This window comes from Vanacampus margaritifer, chromosome 14, assembly GCF_051991255.1.
Source record: "Vanacampus margaritifer isolate UIUO_Vmar chromosome 14, RoL_Vmar_1.0, whole genome shotgun sequence".
Classification (NCBI taxonomy): Eukaryota; Metazoa; Chordata; class Actinopteri; order Syngnathiformes; family Syngnathidae; genus Vanacampus; species Vanacampus margaritifer.
The window spans coordinates 7,040,198-7,066,431 of NC_135445.1; the positions used below are offsets into that span (position 1 = coordinate 7,040,198).

Consider the following 26,234-nt stretch of genomic DNA (forward strand, 5'->3'; position numbering starts at 1 on the left):
CTCTCTGCCATCTACCAAACAACTATAAATCTTAAGATGACGCTGCAGTTTGATTCAAACTCTTGGATGGCACATAGTGACTCTGGAACAGATTGTTTTTATGTCATTATTACCTTTGGTGAAATTTGTTTTTAAAATTCGAGCAAATTGACCTTCTGCTCCTGGCGATTACATCAGAGCTGAATGAGTGAAAAATTTGGGACGTGAAAAATATTACTTGCGGCTCATGAAGTCTCTTCTAATATTTTGTGGTTATTTCCATTCATCAAGATTTAAATTGCTTTAACTAACTAAAAAAATGCATAAATGCAGGGACACAGAAAGCCCTTCTATGTAAAATAATTGGTTAACAATTCAGATTATTACGACAGCGTATTAGGGCCACGTATAAATGTATATATATATTTTTTTAGAGTATAAATAATTTTGGGTGTGGGGACAATATTCTGTGAAAATAACTTGAAAATTTGCGAGTTTATACAGTGTCAAATTTGACTTTTGGTAGATTTGTGAGAGAAAAAACTCTGAAACTAACGAGAAATACACGTAGCGTAGCTATAGTCTAATGTGAGGATTCGTTGATGGTTAATGCGAAATGAAAAGGCAGGATGGAGACAGATTCATTTTTTATTTAAACTTTACTCGTCATACACGGCAGCTAAAGCGAAGACACTTCCTGATCCTTTATCAGTGGACTAAACACTAACCAATCAGAAGCTAGCATACTTTAGGTAATTACAAGTGAATGACGGAGAGCAGCAGATTCAACACAACTTAGCTACTTGTACAAAAAAAACACCAGAATGTATGAATGTGTAAATAACTCTGGAAACATAAATGTATATACAAATTTTAACAAATTAACTTAAATGCTCAATCCTCAGGGTGTGGACCTTCGCAAAGCTAGGCGTCGTTGTCGCTGACAGCATCCAACGCTTCAAAGTGTGAATGCTTTAACATGATATAGTTAAAGCCATTACTATCTCCTTATTTGAAAACCAGACGGAAAAGTATTGGCACAAACATCCGAGTAGTACGCTACTTGTATTTCTCGGAAGTTTCTGAGTTTTTTTCTCGCAAAATGGCCAAAGTCGCAAATTTGCGAGTTTTTTTCTCTCTCGGGATATTGCCCCCGCCCTCTAAAAAAAAACAAAAAAACATTTATACGTGGCCCGTATACGCCGTTGTAGATTATAGCACTGCATAGAAATGGATGAGTTTTTGTTGTTGTTCTTGTAAACATTCATTACAGTTACAGTGCTGACAGTTGAATTTTTGACTATCGACATAGCTGCATTTTCTTCCACTTTTCTCACATGTACTCATCCCTTGTTTACAGCAAATGCATCTGCCGTGTACTATGGCTATTACATGCTTCCTGACGGAACGTACTGCGTAGCCCCACCTCCCCCAGGAGTAGATGCCAGCTCCTACTATAGCAGTGTGTCCTCATCTGGGTTGACCCCCACGACTGCTTCTGGAGCATTTCTAAATTCAGCGACATCCACTATCTCGGAAAACATTGCCATGGTATCACCAACTGTTGACCCTTCTCAGGTCACCGCTTCTGTTGCCATTACAGGAATCAGGTAGAGTATGATCGATTGCATCTGGAACAGAACAATCATGATATGATCTAATAAATAAATTGGGCCTTGGTTTGAATATAAATGTGTGTCTAGATTGAGTCACGATATGCTTAAGGTACGCAGCTCACTAATGGGTTTAACTTGTTGAACGTCTTTCCCTTCTACTGAAAGCAATTTCAAGGCTGAAGTTCCAGTCGCCACGGCGGCGACAGCACCCGCTATAATCCCCCCACCAGTGGACATCCAGGCCGTCATCGACAAGCTGGCAGAGTACGTCGTCAGGAACGGGCTCAAATTCGAATCCAGTGTCCGTGCCAAAAATGATCCACGGTGAGTGTGCTTACCACAAGTAAACATTATTGCTTTTACTGCTTTTCCCTTCTCATAACGAAAAAGCACTTCATCTGGCTTTGGCTGTTAGTTTTTTTTCAAGACAGTGAAATTGTGTTCTTCACTCTGTCCACTATAGGTTTGACTTTCTGCAGTCTTGGCATCAGTACAACACCTATTATGAGTATAAGAAGAATTACTTCATGCAGAAAGAAGGAAAAAGCTTGCCAGAGGTATTATAAGCTTTATACGTGACTGCTTGTCTTTGGTGTACGATTTGACAAGGAAGTACCATTTTCAGCTGTTTCAAACCACTGAGCAATCCTGCCCTCACATAGCTGCCTACAATGCATGTATCTTTATTGTGTGTCACAAGTTCCACACTTCAGTTATGTCTATCTCAAGTCATTCTTGATATTGTGATAGATACTGGTTGGGGGGGGGGGGGATGCTAAAATTGCATCTAAACAAAACAAAACTAGATTGGCACAACCAGAAAGACCTCGAACAAGTCCCAACTGTGAACATAAGTCAAGAAAACAATACTGAAGACCATATTTGTTTATCTGTTTGTTTGCAGATAATACATTGCAAACGGGTGGGTATTTTGTTTTCTCCTCTCTCTTTGACAGATCCGTACTAGGTGGAGTTATTGTAAATGGGGACATATTATGGAGAATGTAATTTCTTATGTTTGTATGCAAATTATTTGATCTCTCGTGTTTCTGCCCACCCACAAAGCGAGAAATCAAACAGGCAAGTTAATCGTTAGCTATCTGCCTATTTCTGAAAATGTCTTTGTGAGCGAGGTATTTTTATACGGTTGTCTCCGCTGTGAGGAAACATTGGGTGAACATCATAACCGAAATGCATATTTGGTATCAGAAGAATGAACTACGCATGAACTCTACTTTGTGGTAAAACTCAAAAATATCTGTTACGCATTCAGATCCACAATCCAAACAATCTGTCTACAATTCCACATGTGCACAGAAGGGCCTACACTTCTGTTCAACTCCTCTATACACAAACCCAGACGGCCTGGGATTTACCATTTGTGCACTTGAAAGCAGAGCAGCCAATTTCTCACCAGCATTAAAAGTCCAAGTACAATCAACAAGACCCCCTCCCTAACGACCTCACATACACACTAAACTTCCCAGAGGCTGCAACAGGCAATTATTTTGTATAGCAAACATGGTAGGGGATGCTGAGTCATGTTTTGAACTATCTTGCAACCCCTGCCACTCACCAGACTGGAGGCAATTTCTCTCAAGCAGTCCGAATCTTTAATTCATTTCTTTTCCTCGACATAAATCATGTTTGTGGGGGAAAAATATCTGTGGTTGGTGGTTGTCTGTCCGCCCTGTCTCTCTACTGACCGCTGTGACTAACATACAAGATAAGCATTTTAAAGAGTATATGCATGAAAAGTTTTTTTTCTCTCCCTAGTTATGAATTATCAGCTGTTCTAAGCCGATCTTGCTTCAGAATAATCGCATAGTGCATCAGGGTTATTATGGTTTTGTTACCTAAATTTAGTTAGTTTTAATTAGTTTTCAGGGTGGTTGTTATTTTTAAAAAAAAAAAATTTTAATGCTTAGATTTTGTTTAGTTTTATTTAGTTTCAGTATTAGTTTTTTTATTTTTATGTGTATTATTGTGCACAATTTTTTAATAAACACGATGGTAAAATAAAAACATCACTTCAGTGTGACACACTTGTAAACGTCTTTATTTCGATTAATATTGAAATAGATATACTTAAAATCACATTTAAAATTATCCCCAAAGGCTCATGTATTCAATGAATTACCAAATACTAAAATGAAGGACATTTTCGCTATAATTATAGTTAGTTTTGTAAACATAAAATGTAGTTTCAGTTAGTTTTCGTTTTTTTAAAGCATTTTAGTTTTTATTTTATTTTGTTAACGAAATTATTTTTTTAATTTTAGTTAGTTTTTTCGTTAACTAAAATAACCTTGTAGTGCGTTGACAAATTTCTCGACATTAGATGAGCAAGGTTGTCTTCAAAGATGTTTTGCAATTTATTACAATTAAGGAAGACCATCCTTAAAACGCTTAAAATCCCAAAGACCTATTTGAATTGAAAAAATGTATTATTCAGAATTTGTTAGATTGTGTGCAAATGAGCAAAATGAGAAATGTTTTCTGCAACCAGCATAGTATCACATTAGTTGTATTTCCTCATTTAGAATAAAAATGTAATTCCAGTTAATATTTATTAGAAATGACTTAAAAACAGGCTGGCTTGTTGCCTACTTTAGTTGGTACTAGACACAGAAAAGTCTCAGCCCTCAGCCAAGATGAGTGTTCATGCCTTCAAGCCAAGCGACCTACACATCCCCCACCTCCCTGCTGTTTATTCTATATTGCTCATCAGGAGCACATCACCTTTGCAGTGTTCATTATGCGTGTGTTAATCTTGTGGTGGGGAAGAAGAGTAGGAGCGAATAAAAGTTTTTCTATGGCGCCATTTGCTTTTGATTAATCTAATTCATTAGCTTGTCTGAGTGCAAAGGAGTGTGATCCATTATGACAGAAGTCAGGATGTAGCTGCTTTGTTATTCTGTCAGTAAACAAGGTTGGGTGGTGTGCATTTGACTGCAGGTATCACCACATTCGGGCAGGTGTTTTTAAGTACTTTTTAATTAAGGGGGGGAGGGGCAAATGTTTAATTTACTTGAAATGTATCTTGTGCTGCTGCTGATTTGGTGTGTGTAGTCAGTGTTCTTGTGATGAAATTGAATATCTTAAAATATGCTCTGACTTTCAGTAAACTGGGAAAAAAAACATCCTGCCCTACTTGAGGGAAAAACTTCTAATAATAAAATGCAGCTTGCACTTACATTAGAGGATTGCAGGCCTTGTGTAACTCTTCTGGAACCCAAGATGCAGGTGGCGGCTTTGAAAAAAAGTTTCAGTTAAAAATATTTTAATAAAGTAAAGTTACAAGGCAGGCATTGCCACATTGAATTAAACCCTCAATGACATAGAATGTCAAGCTTATAACACCTAAAATATCACACCAGTGATGGGATGGACATTGTGATTTCCTTAATGATTAGAAGTGATCGCCTAAAAATGTAAACACTTGCAGATATTTCTTTAAAAATACAGAGTTTTGCATATTGGGGTTTAACTGTTTCCTACTTGTCATCGTGAAAATGGAGAATCAACAGGTTACTATGCAGCCATTTGTTTAGTCACATTTGAGATCTGCCACATTCTTACCCATTATGAAAATTGTAAAACAATTTTGTAATTACGACTCTTCTCATGTCCCGTATTTAGATGGGTGAAGGTGAGAATCTCCATTTGGATGAGTCTGGCAGTGATTCCAAAACAAACAAAGGTATTTGCTATTTCCTTGTTACCATTTCTACCTGTGTAGGTAGGATTGTGCTCATTGTTTTGTTTTGTTTTTTTTGTATTTCCATAAGTCAGTTGGTATACAGTTGGTGTTTTTGTTTTGTTTTGTTAGTAGTATCAGGGTAAAAATATCTGGAGTCGGCCAAAACTTGATGCGTGTTGCAAATGAAGACCGTATTTCACGAAGGCTATCAACAGGCAACAGGCCACGTTAGCAGGCCAGCAAATATGAATAGCTGCAGTGCTGATGATAATAAAAAGAGAATGACCAACCCTACATAGGAACCATTAAGGTCTTATATGAAGTTTCCTTCTTGTGTGAATACAGCTTTACTTTCTTTTTTGAGAACAAAAGTCAATGATTGTGTTTCTCGGCCTTGTTCTTGTTTGTCTTTCTGTTTCCGTTGTAATAATCACAACACTCCAAACTACTGCCCTCGGGCCACATGCGGCATGCTACTCTAATCTAGCTTGCATAGCATTTTCATGTTTAATGTCCTGTAAAGTTTATTGCATACATTTCAATGTTTTTACCATAAATTGGTTTATTGAAACATATTGATTCATTAAAAAAATATTGTTTTTAATCTCGTTTGATAATTTTATTTATTATACATATGAATTTAACATTTTAATGGAATAATTGGTTATCAAATTATAATTAAAATTTAAATGTCACTGATTAAAAATAAGCAGTTTTATGAAACAAAGTTTTTGTTTCTTCAAATTTGCCTTTTTAGCCATTTTCCCCCCCATATAATTGGTTAGTTAAATCATTGTTTAGCAAAATAAATGTCAATGGAGATTTTATTGCAAAAATAGTGTTTCACATGTGCATACATTTTAAATAAATGTATTACAATTAAATATAAGTTAACATTAAAAATGAACATTTTATCCTTGAAATAAACAAGTTTACATTTTTATAGATTTTTTTTGCATAAAAAAAAAATCCTCTTGTGCACTAAAGCTTGCTAACCACTTACCGGTAAAAACCCTTTGAGTGCTTCATATTTTTTTATTGGCACATAAGTGGAAGAAATTAAGTTCTTAATAATTTTTGTCTTTTTCTTTTCTGTTGTAGCCTCTTTTGCGCCAATTTGTTTTGCCATTAAGCCAAAGGAAACTGAAATGCTGCCACTGGAGAAAAACCGAGTGAGGTTGGATGACGACTCAGATGAGGACAAGGTTTTGTTCTGTGTTGGTTAGAAATGTAAACCTTCATTGCTGTGTGATTTGAAGAAGTTTGCCTTAACAAATGAACGTGTGTTTACAGTTGCTCGAAAGTGAGAGACTCCAAGGAGTGGTAGGTGATGGTTCAGAACTGGTTGAAAAACAGCCTCCACCAGTCAGTGCACCAGAGGAGAAGAGATGTCTCAGTTTGCAAGAACTAGAGGCAAAACAAGGTAACATAAAAATAAACAGTTTGAAATGTACTGTATTCTTTTTTTTTTTTTTTTTTTTTTTTTTTTTTACAATTATGTAGTACTAAATCTACTATTATATTATGGTCTTAAATGTGTTAAACATATCTGTACTTTATGCATTAAATGGAAACAATTTGGACAACAATGAAACAATGTCCTTTTTAATTAATACTCATTTTGAAAATTTTGATTAATTAAAAGACACCGTTTTTCTTGTCAATAGTCCTCATGCCAGGTATTGTATCGCTGGCGTAGCTGTTTGTAACAGCCACATAACACTGACTGGCAAATATATATTTAAGCTATGCACAGACATGTATATTGACATTTAATATTTAAGTACTAAATGCAATTCTCTGCTTGAACTAGTATTTTTTTAAATAAATATATAATTATTCACAGTTAATTGATGGCTTGCAAGAAGAGAATAAGTTAAGTGTATCTAAATACAGTCTACATAGTTAAACAGGCTGCTTTTAGAATTTATTAGATAACGGGCAAAGCAAGAGAGTAACCTGCCCTAGATCATAAAGACGGACGCTAACTAGAGCCTGGAAAGACAAACACACAGACCATTCAGACAAATGTGATGCTTTTCAACATCGAGGGAGCCGACAGGTCCACTTAAGGTTCATCGGGCAAGCCTCAAAAGTGCAATGGTCTCTTTTCTGGGCTGACAGACCATTAAAGAAAGAGGCTTGAAAACCCTAATAAATTGCTAATTGAGTTTGCTTGTATGGCAAAGTGGCCGTCGGTCAGCGGGCCTAACTTGATCAGATACTGTAACAAGCAAATCAATGGCAGACAGCTGAATGCTAATCGGTATCGTGGGCTGGAAAACAGCCACATATACCTAAAGTGGTTTCCACTGATAAGTACTTCCAATTCTTTGGACTGCAAGTATTTCCCTGAGATGTCCATGTGTTTCACTGTGTTTGAAGGTGCAGTAGTACTCCATAGTTAATAGAAGTGTTCTTAATAGCTCAGTATGGATCGCTAGAGACAACATTTAGTCTGTACACTGTAAATACAAACGCAATTTCCTTGTAAACGGTAAAAATATGGCTTAAAGCAGCTTAGAATTGCACCTCGGTTATTTCCATCCATCGGTTATTTCCATAATGTACTGCAGGTGCAGCATTTCTTAAAGTGAAAACAACCACCTGAAATGCATTGCGTACAATTTAAAAGGGTCCACTGTATAAAACAAGCTGTGCTTTTACAACAGCCTTTTTTTTTTTGTCAACTATCTATTTGGCCATCATTGATCATGTCATAACTATTATCATCAGCTGCAAAAGCTCCATTGTAAGTATAACTCAGTCCACCAAGATCATTATCTGTCTAGTTTTTGGATCCACTTGCCCATTTTCTTCTTTGATAAGCGTACCCTTAACATTTTATATCTTGCGCTTGTTTTTCCACATGGGCTTTTTCTATCCCTTTCTGTCTTGTCTTATTTTCGCCGTTCTGAGCTTGTTCACATAGTCTTGTACCCGTTTCTGTCACTCTGTCTCCTTTTCTCAGCTCTCGGGGCTGTGAATTTATTCCACCCCCATTGTCATGCAGATTTCTCCGCGCCTCTTCCCACATGCCTACTTCTTCGTTTTATACGCCATCTGAAATCGCTTCAGATTATCTGACACCACAGCAGGGTGTTTCTTATCATTAAGAGCAGGAAAGATCAAACTGAAACATCAACTTTTTGTTTGGGTGTGGAAAACAAATCTTATTCTTTTCTTTTTAGTGTTTTTCACATTGTTGCTTATTTGTGTATTTTCCTCGCTTTTACCTACTTTTTCAGAGCAGCTTACAATCGTCCTGTTGTCCATTATTCATTATTCCTTCTGGGTATGCCAAGGTTGCATTAAAAGTGTCTTATTTATGTCCTCCTTCACCAACATTTAACAGATATGTATTTAACAGTGGAGAGAAAAAAACGATTTTGTGAAAATGTAACCGTCTTCGCCCTTTCATTACAGCCAAACAGAAACTGGAAGATCGTCTAGCAGCTGCAGCCAGAGAAAAGCTGGCGCAGGCATGCAAAGAGTCCAAAGAGAAACAGCTACAGGCAGAAAGGAAGAGGAAGGCAGCGCTATTTCTCCAAACTCTACGCAACCCATTAACGGGGGAGCCAGAGGCCAAGAGAGCTGAACTAGACTTATCCACACAGTTTGAGGTAGATAAATGTTTGATAAAGGAGCTTCTGTAATTGTCATTGTGTTCATGTTCGTACATAATTTAACTGGACCATTAACCTACTCACCCTTCCTGAAATCATGGCTAAGCAATTCTTAAAGGAACAAATTGTTGGCACCTTAATGAACCAGTGGTAGTCCAAATTTCTCACATAATGCCTCTTTGTTCCTACGGATGTACACGTGGAGGGAAAAAGTTATTTTCTTCCTGAGCCGCCATACATTTCTTTCGCATGTCAAATACACTGCGTTATACAAATGATGTTATTCTCTGAATTTTTGAAGTTGTTTATGTAATGGAACTCAGCATAATTTTCAAGTCATCAGCTCTAGAACTTGAACGTTTTTCAAAAACCCCAATTTTTCCCCAATGTAATCAATCATTGTTAAAATTAAATAAATGGCAAGCTATGTTTGGTACAAAATGCAAATCAAATTCAAACATTGGAAGGGGGAAAAAAAGTCTCTCAGTGAGCGAAGACATGCACGAATCATTAGGACATGGTGCTGACAAAGCCCAAATATTCTTATGATACAACCCTAATTTTGATGGTATGATGCAGAAAAAATGGTTCAATAGTCTTTATTGTCCCCAGACACCTCTGGACTGTAACTCACAAATCAACACTATTAACACTCCTCATCGCAGACCTAAATAGCAAACAACACTGTACAGCAGCAGGTCAAACTGCTGGAAAACAAGACATCACTTTGTCACTGTGTTTATGGCAGAGGACAGTAACATAAAGTGCGGCTATGTGAAATGGCAAATTTTTGTGTGTGTGACACAAACCATGTGGAGAAAGATGAGTTAAGCAATATTCATTAACCACTTGTTTTTATTGCCATCTGTTGGGTTTTCATGGATTTGAGGTTGAATAAAGTAGAGAGCCGTGATGCGAGCAAAGTGTTAGCAGTGTCTGAGACCAACAGTAGTGGTTGAGAGGCTGGGACAATCATTAGTCTATTTGGAAACCGACTCAGTCAGCACACGACCTCAGTGAGTGGTCCAGCTGATATACCTTCCTGGCATGGAAAGTTTGGAAACTCTGCTCCTTCAGGAGTTGAGGTTCCACAGTGGTTTCAGCTACCTAACAACACTTCAGTTGGGGGTCGACACTATGCTTCAATTAGCATGTTTGTATCTGCAAAATTCAGCAGAGATAATTGGGTGTGACAGGCATACCTAGTGCATGCCACTTAACATTTGAAACAAGCAGCTGTGGTGACAGTTTGGGGCTCCATGTTAATGCCTCGTGGCTGGGGGACTCACAGCTTGCAAGCTCCCAAACCATGTCTATTAACTATATAACATTTTCATTAAATTATTATTTGTTGGATAGGTGTGTTTAAAGTGGAAATAGCCAAAGAGTGACTTTGAGTAACTCTGACTTGGTACTTGGATTACTTTTCAGTCATGCTTCCTCGTCTTAAGTTCTTAATGTAAAGTAAAAAACAACAACAAAAAATACATTATTTTGCTTAACTACCTTCCAATCAATTTTATGCGTAAAATTGTTCAGAAAGCCCCAGCTGGTTTGTTAGGATCAATAGTACCCGTGGGAAGATCTTATTTTATGTCTAAGTAAGAAGTTTGTCCAAAGTGATTTAAAACTGAGGTGAGTTCATGTGATTTATTAATAGCCGCATTTTTTTAAATTTTATTTTACTACGAAAACCAGCTCAGTCAATCGTATACTAGGAACACTCAAACTAGATGGAACCAATTTTTAGATTGTGGTACGCTTTCGAAAGTAGTATATACATTTTATAGTTACAATGGTGTAGAAATAGTAGGTCACTCTGTTCTTAGTCATAAAGTTTTCATAGGAGTGCTGAAATGGTTCTAAAATTTAAAAGCAGTCAAACAAACTGTGAAAATCCTGACCACAGTAAATGCAATTAGTGGCAGCCTTTTGATGTGCAAATTGTCTTATTTGATGGATGACAGTTCCTGGTGTGAGTCCACTGGTTTGCATGTGTGTAAAGCTGGCGTGCTGCCTTGTAGGCCAGGTGTGTGTGGGCACTTCTGTCACTATGGTGCAATTTCTGTTGCAACTCAACAGATGTTCAGTGACTTCTACTGTGGCCATCAAAGCAGGCATAAAAAATAATCCACTTAGTCACTGTGAAAATGTATTTGCTATGTGCGAAATTTTAGCCAACTAGCGTTTCAAAACTCATACCTATTTTGTCTGCATAGCGAGATAACTTGGCGAAGGCCTTTTTCAGTTGCACCAAAACAATTTGGATGAGTATGGTGTGCAAACACTTGACTCACACAAACAAGAGTCGTGATCTTCAACCGATCAAACTTGAATGATCAATAAATGATGAGATAAAGTGGAGGCGCAGAGGCATCCGACAGTATGCTATTATATACATGTTAGCATTCAGTGGCATCTGTTGTCCTAATCAAGCCAATTTTAATAACAATCTTGTCTGCCAAATTAGACAGTGTGGAAGAAACGAAGCAATCATTTGCCTTTTTTTCCCCTGCATCTGTCAACACTTTGCGAATCTGTAAAACTGATTTTATTTCAAGACCATGTTTGTCAGTTCTTTGTGTTGCCAAACTTGTTTTGCCCTTTATATTTTGTACTAAAATACGTGTCATTTATTTACCAACTTTTCCCGAGGGATAGTTGAAAGTGAGCTAAATGCCAACTGTAATGGATTGTAATAAATTGATTAAATGGACGTTAATAGCAAATGTTAAAGCTAAGAAAGTTAGTGTGTGATTGAGGATTTGTGAATCTTTATGTGAATTGTATTTTATTTTACCATATAGTATTTTATATGAAGCTAAGATGTTTTCATATGTTCTTGAGGCTGTGACACTCCTAATCTATAATAATATGCTTACCATAAACATTCATTATTTATTGTTCCTCTTGCTAGTGTTCAAATTTAAGTATATCTTGCCCAAGCAGGTGAGACACTTGACATTTTTTAGCCTGGTGTTGGGATAAACTTACCATAAGTCAGACCTAATTTTAAACAAACCTTGCTTCCCGTCATTTCATTATCTCTGCCTTAGCACTGACTCCCGATAACGCGCCAACAGAAAGGTGTGATAAATATTCTTCTCCCGACTTTCCTGACATTTTTTTAAATTGCTATTGATTGTCCTATGCGCCCAGCACTCCACTTTGCAGAGGTTGCCCCTTTATCTCATTTGCCTGCTGCTTTCATCTGCTTTCTTCATCCCTCCCGTGCTATTGTTTAATGTTCTCTCCTTTTCCACTGTACAGTATTTTACCAGATTGGGAATAGTAGGGATTGAGAGAGAGAGAGAGTAATTGACTCAAGGAGTGGACAACTTAAATTGAAAATGTAAAGTAGTAGGAGAAGTAGTAGTGCCCTCAGATTGCACTTCTGAAATGGGAGGGCCCCAATAGCAACTGAAGCCTTAACCCTGAAAGATGAGATTTGACCTTGCAAGATTTTGGGTCATGTTTAATCCACTGATGGACTGAGGCCATTTTTTCAGCATCCATCCACAGCCATGCAAACTAATGTGAACAGACACGGCGACACTTGGGGTAATTAGAAGCATCTTAGCCAGGCAACTCCATTAAATTGTTCTGTAAACAATGGTCAGAGGTTACAGAGGACACTTGGAGTTATACATTTGTCTTAACTAGATCATTTGATATCCATGCTCCCATTTGTAGTGCTGCAAAGTGCTCAATCTTTGGCTCTGACAGCTCAAATGAAAACAACAGGAGATGTTAGCTATTCTTCCCTTGTACTGATGCAGATCTGGTGAGAAGTTGCCAAACTCATCATGAGCATGGATGTCATATGGACTGATGAGCTAGAATCTGCACTGGTTTACAAACGGCTCCAAAAGACTCTGAATTTGTTCTGCAGTCAAGCATGGGCACTGAACTTTAGAGGGCTTTGCCCTGCCAAGTTAAGGCATCCTGGAACCTTCAACACCACTTACTAAAATATTTTGGTGACTACAGACGCTCCCCTACTTACGAACGAGTTACGTTCCGAGCGATCGTTCGTAAGGTGAATTCGTTCGTAAGTTGCTTCAGTGCTATATTTTGTATTATAATTTATGTTTAAAGCCTATATAAGTATATTGAAGGTTTATATAAGTATGTTTAAGGCTTGTATAAGTAACCTGTATTGGTTTGTACCGAAAAAAACATTTAATAAAATGGAGAGAATACGTACAGTGCTGTACTTTACTACGTATGTTAGAGAGAGAGAGCGAGAGACACACACAGTATGTACATGTACGTAATAAGATAAATAAAATGAAGTTTAATTTACATTTGGAAGAGGTACTCGATGCTTAAGGAGATGATGGAGGAGGAGGAGGAAGAGGAGGATTTTATATCATGAGAGGGTCTTCGTCGTCGCTGGAATGGGCTTTAAAAGTTACTTCCTCCTTCATGGGGACAGGCGTTTCTTCCACTTCCTCCTCGACACGTTGCTGAGCCTCCAATGCTGGGTGAGCTCTCACAGCGCCAAGCGTCGGTATTAGCGGCGGAAAGAAGCACTACTCGGAAAAAGGCGCGCATACAAAATCTAACTTACCGAACATTTTTCGACATACTGTACGCGCAGACATGTTCGTATGTACCGTTGTTCGTAACTCGAATGTTCGTAAGTAGGGGAGCGTCTGTATATGTATATATTCAAGCCTGTGTGTATTATGTAGACTGTTTAGGAAAATTCCTAAAACAGCAAGCCCATGATACCTTTGATCATGATGGCTTTGACTACAGCTGTATGTATGGCATGTATTTCCTTTGAATGGGCTTTGTGAAACCATAACTAACACATGCATTTGACTTGAGATAATCCTCTAATAACACCACTCTCTACATCAAGCTGGCCTGTTATCCTGCCTGTCCCACTTATACAGAACTGCTTCTTTATACGTTATATTGCACTGGATGACTGTGACTCTGTCCCTACCGTGTAAAGGGGCTTATAGACACTGTACATACACTGTTTTTACAGTAATCTCTTGCATCTTGCTAAATGGATGACCCTGTTATTGATTGTATACAGAGAAATAAGGCATCTGGGAATTCGTTCCCTCTGCCCAACATCAAATTGACAGAGAGACTGTCGAATTCAATCAATGAAAAGTCATTTTTCATCTTTTGAATAATTACTAAAATAACTCAAAGCAATTGTGACTCAAAATAGAGCACTCCCTTACTGAATTTACATGCTCTCGTTGTCCTTCTAGATGCAAGAGGCACTTTCTGTTCTGTCTGATGTACCCCTGTCGCAAACGTCCTCTGCAATACCTGCATATATTCAGGATGAAAGGTCTCACACGGAGAGTCGAGGAAGCCGTCGCAGCAGGGAGGCACCGTCCTCGTCGCACTACTCTACATCCCGAGCCACAGACAGAAACTCCAAAAAAGGAAGATACCGAGACAGTGATCGGGAGAGACGCAGAGATCGAGAGCGTGAGAAAGACAGAAATAGGGACAAGGAAAGGGAAAAAGACAAAAGGAAGAAAAAGCACAAAAGGAGGTCACGGTCGAGATCCACGTCAAGGCCACGTCGGAGGTCGCACAGGTCACGGTAAGCGCCATTAAAATTCTTCCATTATGCATTCAATTCATTTATTTGGACTTTATTTATTGTTATTCATATTTTGCGGAAAGTGAAAGACCTTTGGATTTGGCCTTCATCTACTTTCTGCATACATATTTATTTGTCTTAAGTCAAATCACTCCATATAAGTTTCACCCCCACCAATGTTATATTTGTTGCCAAAAATATTCATCACGCTTGTAGTCAATGACGTTTCCCCCCTGACTAATTCAAACGATAACTTACGACTAAACCGTTGACTAAATAGATGAACTTATTCCATCAGTGAATAAAAAAAAAGACTAAAATGTCTGCCAGAGACGAAAACCAATTGGAACAAATTTTGTTTTAAGAGGCTGAAGGAGTTGACAAGAAAAAAAAAAACACCCATAGTCAAGAATTGTAATAATCCATTTGAAATCAGACTGTTTCAAGAAATTCTCATTCAAGTAAGCCACATATGCCATACCTTTCACTGCATGCTAAACCAATTAGCAAGAACAGATTTACCTTACCTTGACCAACAAAGCAGAATTTTTCTCAGGTGAAAATGATAGTGTAACGAGGACTCAAGGCGGCCCATAAAGATATTGATTGTTTTTCGCTTCATCACCAAGCCGCCAAATTACACTTGTCAGTTAGTGTGAGGATCTGCTTGCAGTGGACACATCCCCCGTATGCTTAAAGACACAAATAGGCACTTGGCTGTAATTTCACACTTTGATGAGTGGGCACTCCAGAGACCCAACTAAACAATTAAAAGTCGTTTTTACAACAAAATAATAAGCACTGTTATGGAAAAATGCAGAGAAATGGCAAGAACAGAAACTTACTGCGGTACATAAATATCTACTACAATGCTAATCATTGGAAAAGATGGCGTCTCTGCTGAATGACCATCATCGGCAGGTCCTGCGGTTTTGGTTTGTTGCAAAGTTCAAATGGCCTCAGTGGTTGACTCCCCAATGCTTGTGTGTGAACAGTAGCCATTTTGAACTGAGATAATTGTTACCACTTTTTTTTCATAATCCCTGAGGCTGAGTGAGGCTTTTGTCTTAAATAATGACACGCCCAACAATAGGGGCACCATGTCCATTAGACTAATGGCCATAATTTGAGAGAATATGCTGTTATGTAATATGCTCTTCACTTTTTCAGTTTATTATGTACCCTCAGATTCTCAAAGCAAATGACTAACTTTTCGTAAATGTACTGTATATTTGGTTTCTTACTTGCTCGTAGCCTCTTTCTTGCCACCTAATCAAATCCTTTGGGGGTATTTTTCCGCCCTGAGTGTCTCCCGAGCTCTATCCTACACTGTCTTTGTGTGTTTGACAAGATCCCGCTCACGCTCCCCGAGTAGAAGGCGCCGGGAGGGTCCGTCACCAGAACGGAGTCGTGGTGTCAAGAATCGCCACTCCCATCATCACAGCAGCTGCTCCAGCCTGCCCAGGGAGCATTCTACATCCAGGTGACATTACTGTCTAAAGTTTACACATACAGTACACTTCCTGAACAATTTATTAGATGGGGCTCTATAAATACTCAGTGTTGGAATTCGGCTTTTCAGGGTTTGAAAAGTGCTCATTCCTTTAACAACAAAAGGAACCCCGACTGTGATGACAAGTTTGCTCTATATTCTTTGTTTTGTGGTTACTAACTATAACTATGAGATTATTTTTTTCAAAAATCATTTCCAGTTTAATACGTTTTGTAGAAACTTTATTCGGACCTACGCCGGCATTGTTATTTACGTTGCAGCGAATTTAGTGCGTGACTTAGAATGGCGGCTGGCTTTCTGCCGAGCAATGTGAAACGCCAATAAAGAAAGCAAGGTAAGCCTCGTTGCGTTCCTAAAGAAACAACATGCGATCGGGAGAGTCACCCTCCCCCACGCCGTGCTCTCGTCATTCACTAGACGTTTTGATCGTCCCTTTAGGAACGCTACAGAGGCTTACATTGCTTTCTTCATGGGCGTTTCACATTGCTCGGCAGAAAGCCAGCCGCCATTCTATGTTACTACGCACTGAATGCGTTGCGACGTAAATCACAGTGGCGGCGTACGTCCAAATTAAGTTTCTACAAAATGTAAACTGGAACTGATTTTTGAGAAATGTATCTTAGTAACAACCAAATAAATAATATAGAGCAAACTTGTCATAGTCAGGTTTCCTTTTAAGACTAGTTTTCTCTGAGGTGGAAACATATGTTCATCTAACTGTATATAAAACATATCATCTCTTTTTAATGTGATGAAGAATCACTTGTTTTGAGTATGTACTATAAATGTGTATAGTATACAGATAATTTACCATGCTGATCACATGCTTGGACTACACTGAGTCAATTTTGCTTTTGCCATATAGATAATGAATCTCTCCTGCTTTGACAGGGAATGAGAGGTGCCACTTCCATTGGCCAAAAAGACACCCAATTCTAGCATAAGTCATTTCATGTCATTTACACATTTTTAACTCTTTGACTGCCAGACGTTTTCAGAAAAGGGATGCCATGGGTGCCAGCCGATTTAAGCATTTTTGACTGATCTTTCAAGGTCCACAGAAAATTATGTGTTTGGACTATGGAAACACACATACTACCAAATGAAAGATTGGACTCTCATCTTTCATCAGAAAAAAAAGTTTGTTTCTACCTTATTCCGTTTTTCAGTAATCAACAATAGAAAATGGTTAGTTTCACCTCTGTTTTTGAAAAAAAAAACGTATTTTAACGTCTTTGGCACTCCTCCATAGGATTTTACTAAACGTTATTTAACGTTTTTGGCAGGCAAAGAGTTAATGGACGGAAACCCTTTTAGCACCTCCAAGACAATTGTAGACTCGCTGTAACGTTGAAAGTAATGCTTTGCTACATGTTTACTCATGAGTAATCCTTTGTTTGATCAACTGACTGACTGTTAGACACCTCAAGACTGAAAGGTAATTAAACACTGTGCAGAGACTGCACTGTTGTACCCCTTGCCTTGCCTTTGTAACAGTCACATCAAATTAATTCAAAGGGGAAACTAGCTTCATGCTAAAATCAACATTAAATCAATAGAAGCAATCAATTGTACAAACGTAGCCTTGGGTGTCCCATTTAAAGACATTGATACACTTCTTTCACTGCCTGGCAGCTCTATAATAAGCGTAACTTTCCGTTGTGACTTTCATCAGCGGAGCAAAGATGTGTCCTATCATTCCCTGCCTGAAACAACTGGCAGCCGTGGGGGGGTGTATTTTAACCTGACAAGCTGCAGTAAAGTTTCTTTTGGTTCTTTTCTTCTCCAGTCTGGGGAAAGAAAAAACTAAAACTGTTTGGGAAAGAAAGGCAGGCAATCTGTATAGAATCTTGGAAAGGAAATAGTACAAAGATTATGTTTGGCACATCGATTACAGGCCAATCACATCAACAAACTTACCATGCAACAATCGCACCACCGGAGAGTACAAACAGGCCTACCATACAAACACCTTTGACCACCTAGACACCAGTGGAACAGATATTTTGTGTTGAATGAATGAAATGATTTCCCTGAATCTGGTTTTGAATTTTAAACTGTGCATGCCATTTTCAAACAAAAAAAATCCTTGGAAATGTTTTATTATTAGCGTGTCGTGTCTTTTTCAACTGGTGCTTAAGTGCAGCATGTTTTTTAAGAGGAAATCAACCACCCCAAACTGAGGCAAATAGAGCTGAGTCAGTACTGTGATGTAGAAAAATGGCGTTTGCGTCGTTATGCTCTCAATGGACTGCTCCACCTCCCAGAATCATAATGGCACTTTGCGCTATGACCTAAAATGGGCAGATCATTCATTTACTTAATGTTCCCACTTTGGTGGCGCATGTATTTTTGCATGTGAGTGATTTTCAACTACTAATTCAGGATCTGATTGAAGAGTCATTGCATCATCAGTGTGCGTCCACCTCCGGGTGGTTGGCATGGTGACAGTGTGTCAAAATTTAGCATTTGCCGCCAAGTGTTTCAGTTTAGTAACCATGAATAAAAGGGAGGAAAAGGAAGTGCTGACGATCGTAGCTAAGGAAATGAGGCCATGAGGCCATATGCATAATTGGCATTTGCTTTGTCTTGTAACTATGCGGGCGTGGTAGTGTCATTTTATGACGTCTTCTTATTTGTTGGTTTGCCGTCAAATCATAGCAGCAGTGAGCGAGGCAGATTGGGACTAGAGTAATTACCACAAAAACAACACACTTTTTTCTTGATTCGTAAAGTCTGATTGCACTTGTGCTATGGTACTCTTGCCTTTGCAGTTGAAACTGCTGTAAAGAAAGGAAAGATTAGTCGTTGGTCCAAATGTTTTCAGGCTGGGCCATCTCAATCCTAAAGCACGGCAAGATGGATTTCTTATCTCTAATCCTTCATTCTGGCAAGTCAGTTGATCTTGGGAGGGTTACGTTGGTCTTTTAATGATGCATGTGATTCTCATTGCTAATTAGTGTTGCCTTCTGCACCAATGAATGAAGGGGTCAGTTTATCAATTAAAACAGGTTCAATCACAAGTGTAGATGAATTAAGTCACTCGTACAACCCTCTCAGCTCTTTTTCCGTCAGGAAACGGAACAATCAGCTCATGACAACAACATCCCAACTACCTACAACTGTCAAACCAATGAGAGTACTTCATATGAAGTATTTATTAATGTATGCCCTTGGCACAGTGGTAGACAGCTTCCTGTTTTCTGGAGAGCGGGAGCACTGTCATGAGCAGATGTTCAATAATAAATTTTTAATATTTTTTTTGTCAAGGTTTTACTGAAATAATGGGAACGTTTGACAGACAGCTATTATTAGTGCATGTTCGCAACACATTGCCGTGTGTAATGTGCTTTTGTCAACATGCTAACAAGACTTTGATGCAAACTGGAACTGACAGTTTTTCCAAGCATTAATTTAGAAAGCAACAGTCTCCTGAACATTTAAACCCATCTGTATTCCTAGATGAATTATTGCGGTCTATGTTCAAAACTGTTTTAAGAGCCCTCTGTGTCACAATTATGTCACACAGGTCTCCACTTGTAAAAAGGAAGAGCTCCGTGTCCTTAGGAACCAAGAAGACGGCAGGTTCCTCTGGTTCTCCTTACATATCACCCAATAGAGCTTTGTCACCATCACCAAGCCCCGCCTCCAGCCTCGCCCAGTCCAGGTGAGCACGTCGTTTAGTCTGTATTATAAACAAAATGCTTTCTCTCATTAATCCCAGTGAATTCATTATAAATGGATTATTGTTGTCTTATCTGACAAAACTCTGCTATAGGTGTGTTACCGTAATGCAGTGTATAAACAATCGTGATTTGATTTGAGTGGAATTGCTAGCTTAAATAAATAAATAAACAAATGAATGTGGTCCGGGCAGTGTAATTGTGAATGTATAGATGTGTACATTTCAGAAGCTGACTACATCACTCAATGCGTATAGAGCACTTTAAAACAACCACTGCAGTTTTCTTAAGGTGGAACCCAGGGGCTGCAGATACAATGAAAACGGCAGAGGCCCCCAGAATTGAACCCTGTGGAACACCATATCTTCTACATATTTCTCTATATACTTTCTTTTTTTTTTCGCTCAGCATAGAATGGACTACAGTAATAAAGAAATCACACGACATGCCATCACAACAGCCACAAGTCGACTACTGAGCTCACTAAATTCCCTACAGCACAGATAGGCCAAGCAATGTAGCGTGATCACCTGCAGCCAATCATGGCCAGTCTGGTGTGTGTCTTGACCTCCACCAAACGCCTGGGGTTCGATCGAACCCAGGTTAAGAACCACTGGTCTAATCAGTTTAAACTGTCAGACACGGCACTTTCCTGTTCTTGAAACTCAACAATTATCTGCACTTTTACTGCTTGTGTGGCGATATTCTGAGAAATGTTGACCACTATTGATGTGATTGCTGCTGAGTGTTGTTTGATACTTTCTTTCTACTATTTGTCTCCTCATTTGACTGTTCCAGATTCCTGTATTGCTTTGAACATTTGAGAACATATCATGAATATTGTATGACTCCTCCTGTTAACCCGTTTGGTTTCCTTTTCTTCCTCCCCACTCTGCTTTTGCTTTTGTTAAACGAAGTTTGTCCTCTTGTTTCTCTGCAGGGGCGCTTCTCAGGAGAAAGAGCCCGTGTTGTCCTCTTCCATAGTATCTGCTGTACAGTCCAAAATTACTCAGGTATTGTGCTCCTTGCTCTCATCTTAATTATGCCACCTACCTTTCCTTTCTAATTTACATCCAGTTTGGTTCAATCTGGAGCATTTTTAAACTCATACGTCCTTTTCTACAAATTTGCCGAAGCTCGGCTGTGGGAAAAAAGCTGAACAGAGTTTGGACAGGATTCTCTCTTGGTTTGATTAAATCTAGTGGCACGAAGCTTCACATAAATCTTGATCACCTATAGAATGGTTTTATCAAGGGCATTGTTTTCATTGGAATAGTGACAAGAGTGACACTTACACTTCCTATAGTTAGAAAATGTTAACAAGAAAACTAGGGATGCACTGAAATGACATATTTTGGCCGAAACGGCGAAAAAAAATTATGCCATTTTTTAAATTATCATTGCATTTATTATAATGAATTACAATTATAATATTATAGTAAAATATTTTGTTCATTTAGCATGAGCATTTTTACAAAGCATTTTTTTTGCTTACGTCACCACAACATATTCTTTCGGCTTGAATTTTATTTCGGCCAAATGCTGAAAATGCACATTTTTGCCATTTTCGACCGAACATTTTCGGTGGCCGAATATTCGGCTACCACTCTATCACTAAGGAAAACATATCACCTGGGGAGTTCCTCACTAATGCCGCTCAGCCCTGAAAAAGTCCCATAGAGACGCGAACATCCGGAGACAAAAAAATGACGCTTCGGCGTGGAACCGGTCCGGTGGAAAAGCTCCGTTAGAAACGGGCATCTTTTAAATTGTGGAACTTTCTGTGTACGTGTAATGCTCACTATAGTCCTTCTCTGAAAGCACAGCACATTAGTCAGTGTAATCGCGCTCTCACTCACCCAAATATACTCTGACCTTGGTCAACACTCGCTCCTCTCCGCCCTGTTTAACATTACAGTGTCAAATTTATGGCGCTCATCAAGCTGCTCTCCATAATCGGATGCGCACGCATGCATCGTTCCTGAAAGAAAAATGTATTGTATGATTGTAAAAGGCTATAAAGTGGAATGCGTGCTGGGGAGAAAGGGGTAGCTGGTTAGTTGGGCGTTTATGTCGCCGTTTTGGGTGATGATTGCGTAGCTGCAACACTGTTACAAAACCACACATTTCAGGCCTACTGATGGAGGCAAAACACATTTGTTTGTTTCTCCAACTCAGCGCTCCTCTTGCCTGTATCACACCACGGCTCCCTAACTCCTGCTGTTCTCTGCCGAGTGATTGTAGTCACAGCCACTTATTACAACTTAAACCCCCACCTGTGATGTTTTACAAACACACCCTGAATAATTCAACACCTTCTAATAGCCTTGTTGCTAAGTCGCTCATCCTGCCTGCCTGGTCGCTGTCGAGCTTGCCGTTCCTTTCCCTTCTGCTCATCCTCTCTGCTGTTAGTTTGTTTCATATACAGTGTTATGCACCCATCCTGCAGCATTTTGTCTTACATGCGCAGCACTTAATCAATTTTATTATTATTATTTTTTCCTTTTTAGAGTATTTTTTATCCCTGACATAGCTGGGTTTAAGGCCAGGCTGGTGAACGGGGAAAAAAAAAAGGTGTTTTGACAGGATTTTAATGAGTTGAGAAGGAACTGGGCTGGTGTACAAACTATGTATCGTTATCACAAAGTGAGTCTCTGTTGTTATAGTACAACTATACCCTAAAGAAACCTCACTTCTCACACCTCTTCACACCAGCTCGCCGCTAAATTGGCACGAGAGACGCGAGAAGTGGAGCCGACATTTATTCGCCTGCGCCTTTCAGACAGAATTGGTGGTTTTGTTAGTTATTAATCAGGCTGATAAGCAGAGTTTACAGGGTCCCCACAAGTAATCTTTGTGTGTGTGCGTGTGACTTTTGTGATCCGTTGCGTCGCTAGTACTCACCCATCCCTAGTCTTTGTCATATATTGGCAATTGGCTTCTAATGCCCCCATAGTGACTCGAGTTTTAGGAACCAAATTCCTTGCTCCTCTAAAGGTCAGCAAGCTTTTTGAAACCTAGGGCTACTTATTGGGTACCTTTTAATGTGAAGGGCTACCACCAGTTTGATTTGCTCAAATTACCTTTAATTAGTATTATTATTAATAATTAAGGATATTCATTTTTGTGAAGACACTGATCATTTTAATGCTCCCTCACAATAATTAACAGATGAATATCAATATGCAACACTTTTCTTTAAATCTGCCGATTTTCCAATGATCACTTTTATAACATTCCTAAGAAATATCACTGGTGAGCTATTTGGGAACCAAGTGTTGAAGTGTTCCTTGGCTATCTGGTGTCTCAGGCACCACGTTGGGGACCTCTGCCTTATAGCCTAATAACTTTGTGATATGTCTCAACAATTGTCTTAAACCGTGTCAACAATTGGTAGTTCAAGCATTCTAGCAAATATAAATCAGATCTTCCAGGAACCGGCGAAGAAGGTTGAAGCGTGACATGAGACGACTGTCGAGGTGGCGCCAGCTGCAGGCGTAGGCAAAATGATAATCAAAGGCAGAATAAGGAATGAGAATATAAAAGCCTGCAAGCAGCTCTTTATGGCAGACTAACGGTGGCTGGTGGCCTGACTCGTGCACACCTCGACACCGAGCGCTCATACTGAGAGGAAGAAAGTGTGGCTACAGGCGCTGCACAGTCACCATGTCAGCCCGAGACATCACTGACAAGTGTGTGTTTAGTGTACATTTCTAGTCACGGGGGGGCAAAAATGAAATGAAATAGCCGTTTGAGTGATGTGATTTGACAGTTCCACCCCCTGTGTGATTACAGCTGTTAATTTGTCTCTTCTGTCAGCAGAGCTCATGAGGTGGATATTTTGTCCATGTGTGAATGAATCACTCCCGGGAAGTGAGCTAGCGCATCCCCGGAGGAAGGGAAATGAAAGCGCAAACTAAAGCCAGTCTTTTGACTGCCGTGAATGTGGTAGCCGTCTATAAAAGGGTTTGGGAACATAATTCATGTTTGTGTGTGCCTCAAAAAAGGCAGGAAGTGCGTTCCAATAGAAGAAATGGGCAACATCTGTAAAAACATGTCTCTCATTGGCGTGTGAAGTGCTTCGCACGTTTGTAATATGAGTGTTTCTGCCCTTTACATCCATTTTGGTAAAAGCCCAGTTAGCTTGCGCAAAGCTTTGTCCGGAAGGAGGTCCAACAGCCAAGGACATCCAAACTTGGTAGACTGTTGACAAGAGAGCTCCTACATTAAGGATGTCAAATAATTTTTTTAATTTTTTTTTTTTAAGGAGAAAGTGGAGCTTGTCCAAGACGTACACGGCTTAAAAAAAAAAAAAAGATGTCAAATTAATTTCCATCACAGCAGATTTATGCTTGCCTTCAGTGGGCAAGTTGTAACTGTGAAAAACTCTGTATAAACTCGTCTTCATACATACTATGCATCATTAGATGATTATCAACCTTTATCTTTTGGCAGTCTATGGTTAAAATGAATGGACTGGGGTTCACCAATTCCTGTCCTCGAGGTCCGGAGTACTGCAGGTTTTAGATGTTTCCGCCAACTAACACACCTGATCCATATAATCAGCTCATCAGCATGCCTGATAACGAGCCTGATCTTTAGTATCAGGTGTGTTGGTTGGCGGAAACATCTCAAACCTGCAGGACTCCGGATCTCTTACTTGTCCGTTAATCCAGAAGATGGTTTTCCACTTCAACATAATAACCCCTGGAAATGCCAAGAAAAAAAAAACATTGCATAGAATGCTTCCATTGAAAAGAGACAAAATACAAGGGAGGCGCACCATTTATATTTTCTTCTCGACACGTAGCTGTTGGTTAAGGTTAGAAAGATATGAGTGCAGCAAGAAAATGGACCACTGCAGAAAAATGAAGACTGCGGAGTGCAGCGTCCAAGGCTAAGGCACAGCAACAGGGTAAGCTAGCACGTTAGCATGAATGGTCGTTTTTGTAATTTCCTGCATCATCTTGTATCTTCAAATTTTCCAATGTTGCGACAACAGCAAATAGATTGACAAACCAGCAGTGGGAAAGCATCAATAGAGGAGAGCAGTTTTAAGCAGAGCAGTTTTAAGCAGAGCAGATACTTTGCAGTGGAAAGATGCATAAGAGGGTCCAAGCCAGCCCCAGAAGGCACACATCATTATTTTGCCCTCATTATAAATAAGCATGCCAAGGCTATTGGAGACATTTTCCTCACTGAGCTTAAACCTTGTTTTGTTTCTGTTTGTCTGTGTTTAGGATTTAATGGCAAAAGTACGTGCTATGCTTGCCTCGTCAAAGGTTTTCCAGCCTCCCACTTCCTGAAGACGTCTGCTAACCTGAGAACACCCAGCAATTTCCAGGAAATTACGCAGCTGGAGTCTGTTTGAGCTATTTTTTTTTTGTTTATCATTGGTTCATCTTAATTTGAAAGTCAGATTGCCCACAGTCACCTGCTGAAGATGAAGTATTTAGTTTGACCGCCTACTTTAGAAAGTGCTCAGCAGCCGTTGATGGATCATGTCCACAGTCCCCCCCCCCCCCAGTATCAAATAAATTTGTTCTTTTGCAAGTACTTACGTTGGAATTTATCCAAAAGTTGTGAAGCTCCTTCCATGAAGGATATTAAGTATTCACATCTGTCACTTCCACAACATACCTTTCTATATTTTAATTTTATACTTACCCTCAGTGTTTGTGTGGCCTTGTATTTCTGTTCCTGATCCAAACTGTTAATAAAGTTGAATAATTCTTGTCATTGCCCAGCCTTGAAGTGAGTTTTCATTCTTCATCCCAACCCAAACTAAAGGCTTTTGTGTGGTGCAGACTGTCTTTTAATTGTTGGCTGCTGTCCATATTTATATCTATAGCTGGAACGGGTTCAAATAACCGAACCACAGGTTGGTTTCTTCATTGTCTTCATTCTTCTTGCCTTTAAACCTAAATATCATTAACTGTACTGTGATGTTGGGGATAAAACCCCGCAAGCCAATCCATTCATTGTCTGTCCTCCGGGTGTTTGGGTCTAAGATGGCACTGGTGGCCAACTATGCAGTGAAACCGGGGTGCAGAAATCTTTTTCTGACTTTTCCTCAACAACCTCAGGCAGAGTATAAGCTCATAAAAGAGTAAATGTTCCGAAAGATAGCCTGTTTAAGACCCCATAGAGCCATAAGATGATCAGCAATAAATTCTCTTATAGACAAGCCATAAAGAGACCCTAAAACACAGATGTGGTGCTGTCTGTCTGCCAGCAACACACTGGCGTTTTCCTGTTTTTACAACTCCCAAAATATATTTTTATTCAATTAAACTATCATGAGATTATTATTGACCATCTTACACTAATACATCACATTCATTGATGGTTCTTCAGCAAGCAGTTTGTAAACAAATATTGGACCAATTTCTATGTAACCATGCCTTTAAAATTTTTTTTTATTATTATTTTTTAACAGTTTAGGCCACAGAAACTACTAGAGGTGGACGCATCAATGAATTTTGAGCGTCTGTCAATCATCAACAGTCAATATTTTTGAGCCGAACCAAATA

At 39.1% G+C, this 26,234-nt stretch overlaps 1 protein-coding gene across 3 annotated transcripts in view; it reads left to right on the forward strand.

Moving 5' to 3' along the window:
• The window catches only part of sfswap (splicing factor SWAP), a 36,400-nt gene extending 10,957 nt beyond the window's left edge, over positions 1–25,443 (forward strand). For 2 of the 3 annotated variants that reach the window (XM_077542233.1, XM_077542234.1), the window contains exons 8-19: positions 1,340–1,589; positions 1,761–1,919; positions 2,059–2,152; positions 5,238–5,298; positions 6,400–6,503; positions 6,592–6,721; positions 8,725–8,921; positions 14,162–14,505; positions 15,857–15,988; positions 19,548–19,685; positions 20,642–20,714; positions 24,942–25,443. In XM_077542233.1, coding sequence (XP_077398359.1) covers positions 1,340–1,589; positions 1,761–1,919; positions 2,059–2,152; positions 5,238–5,298; positions 6,400–6,503; positions 6,592–6,721; positions 8,725–8,921; positions 14,162–14,505; positions 15,857–15,988; positions 19,548–19,685; positions 20,642–20,714; positions 24,942–25,007 — 1,748 coding nt within the window. In that variant the 3' untranslated portion in view covers positions 25,008–25,443. The remainder of the gene's footprint in view (positions 1–1,339; positions 1,590–1,760; positions 1,920–2,058; positions 2,153–5,237; positions 5,299–6,399; positions 6,504–6,591; positions 6,722–8,724; positions 8,922–14,161; positions 14,506–15,856; positions 15,989–19,547; positions 19,686–20,641; positions 20,715–24,941) is intronic. The other variant, XM_077542235.1, reaches the window with a different exon arrangement.
• The last annotated feature ends 791 nt before the right edge of the window (positions 25,444–26,234 follow it).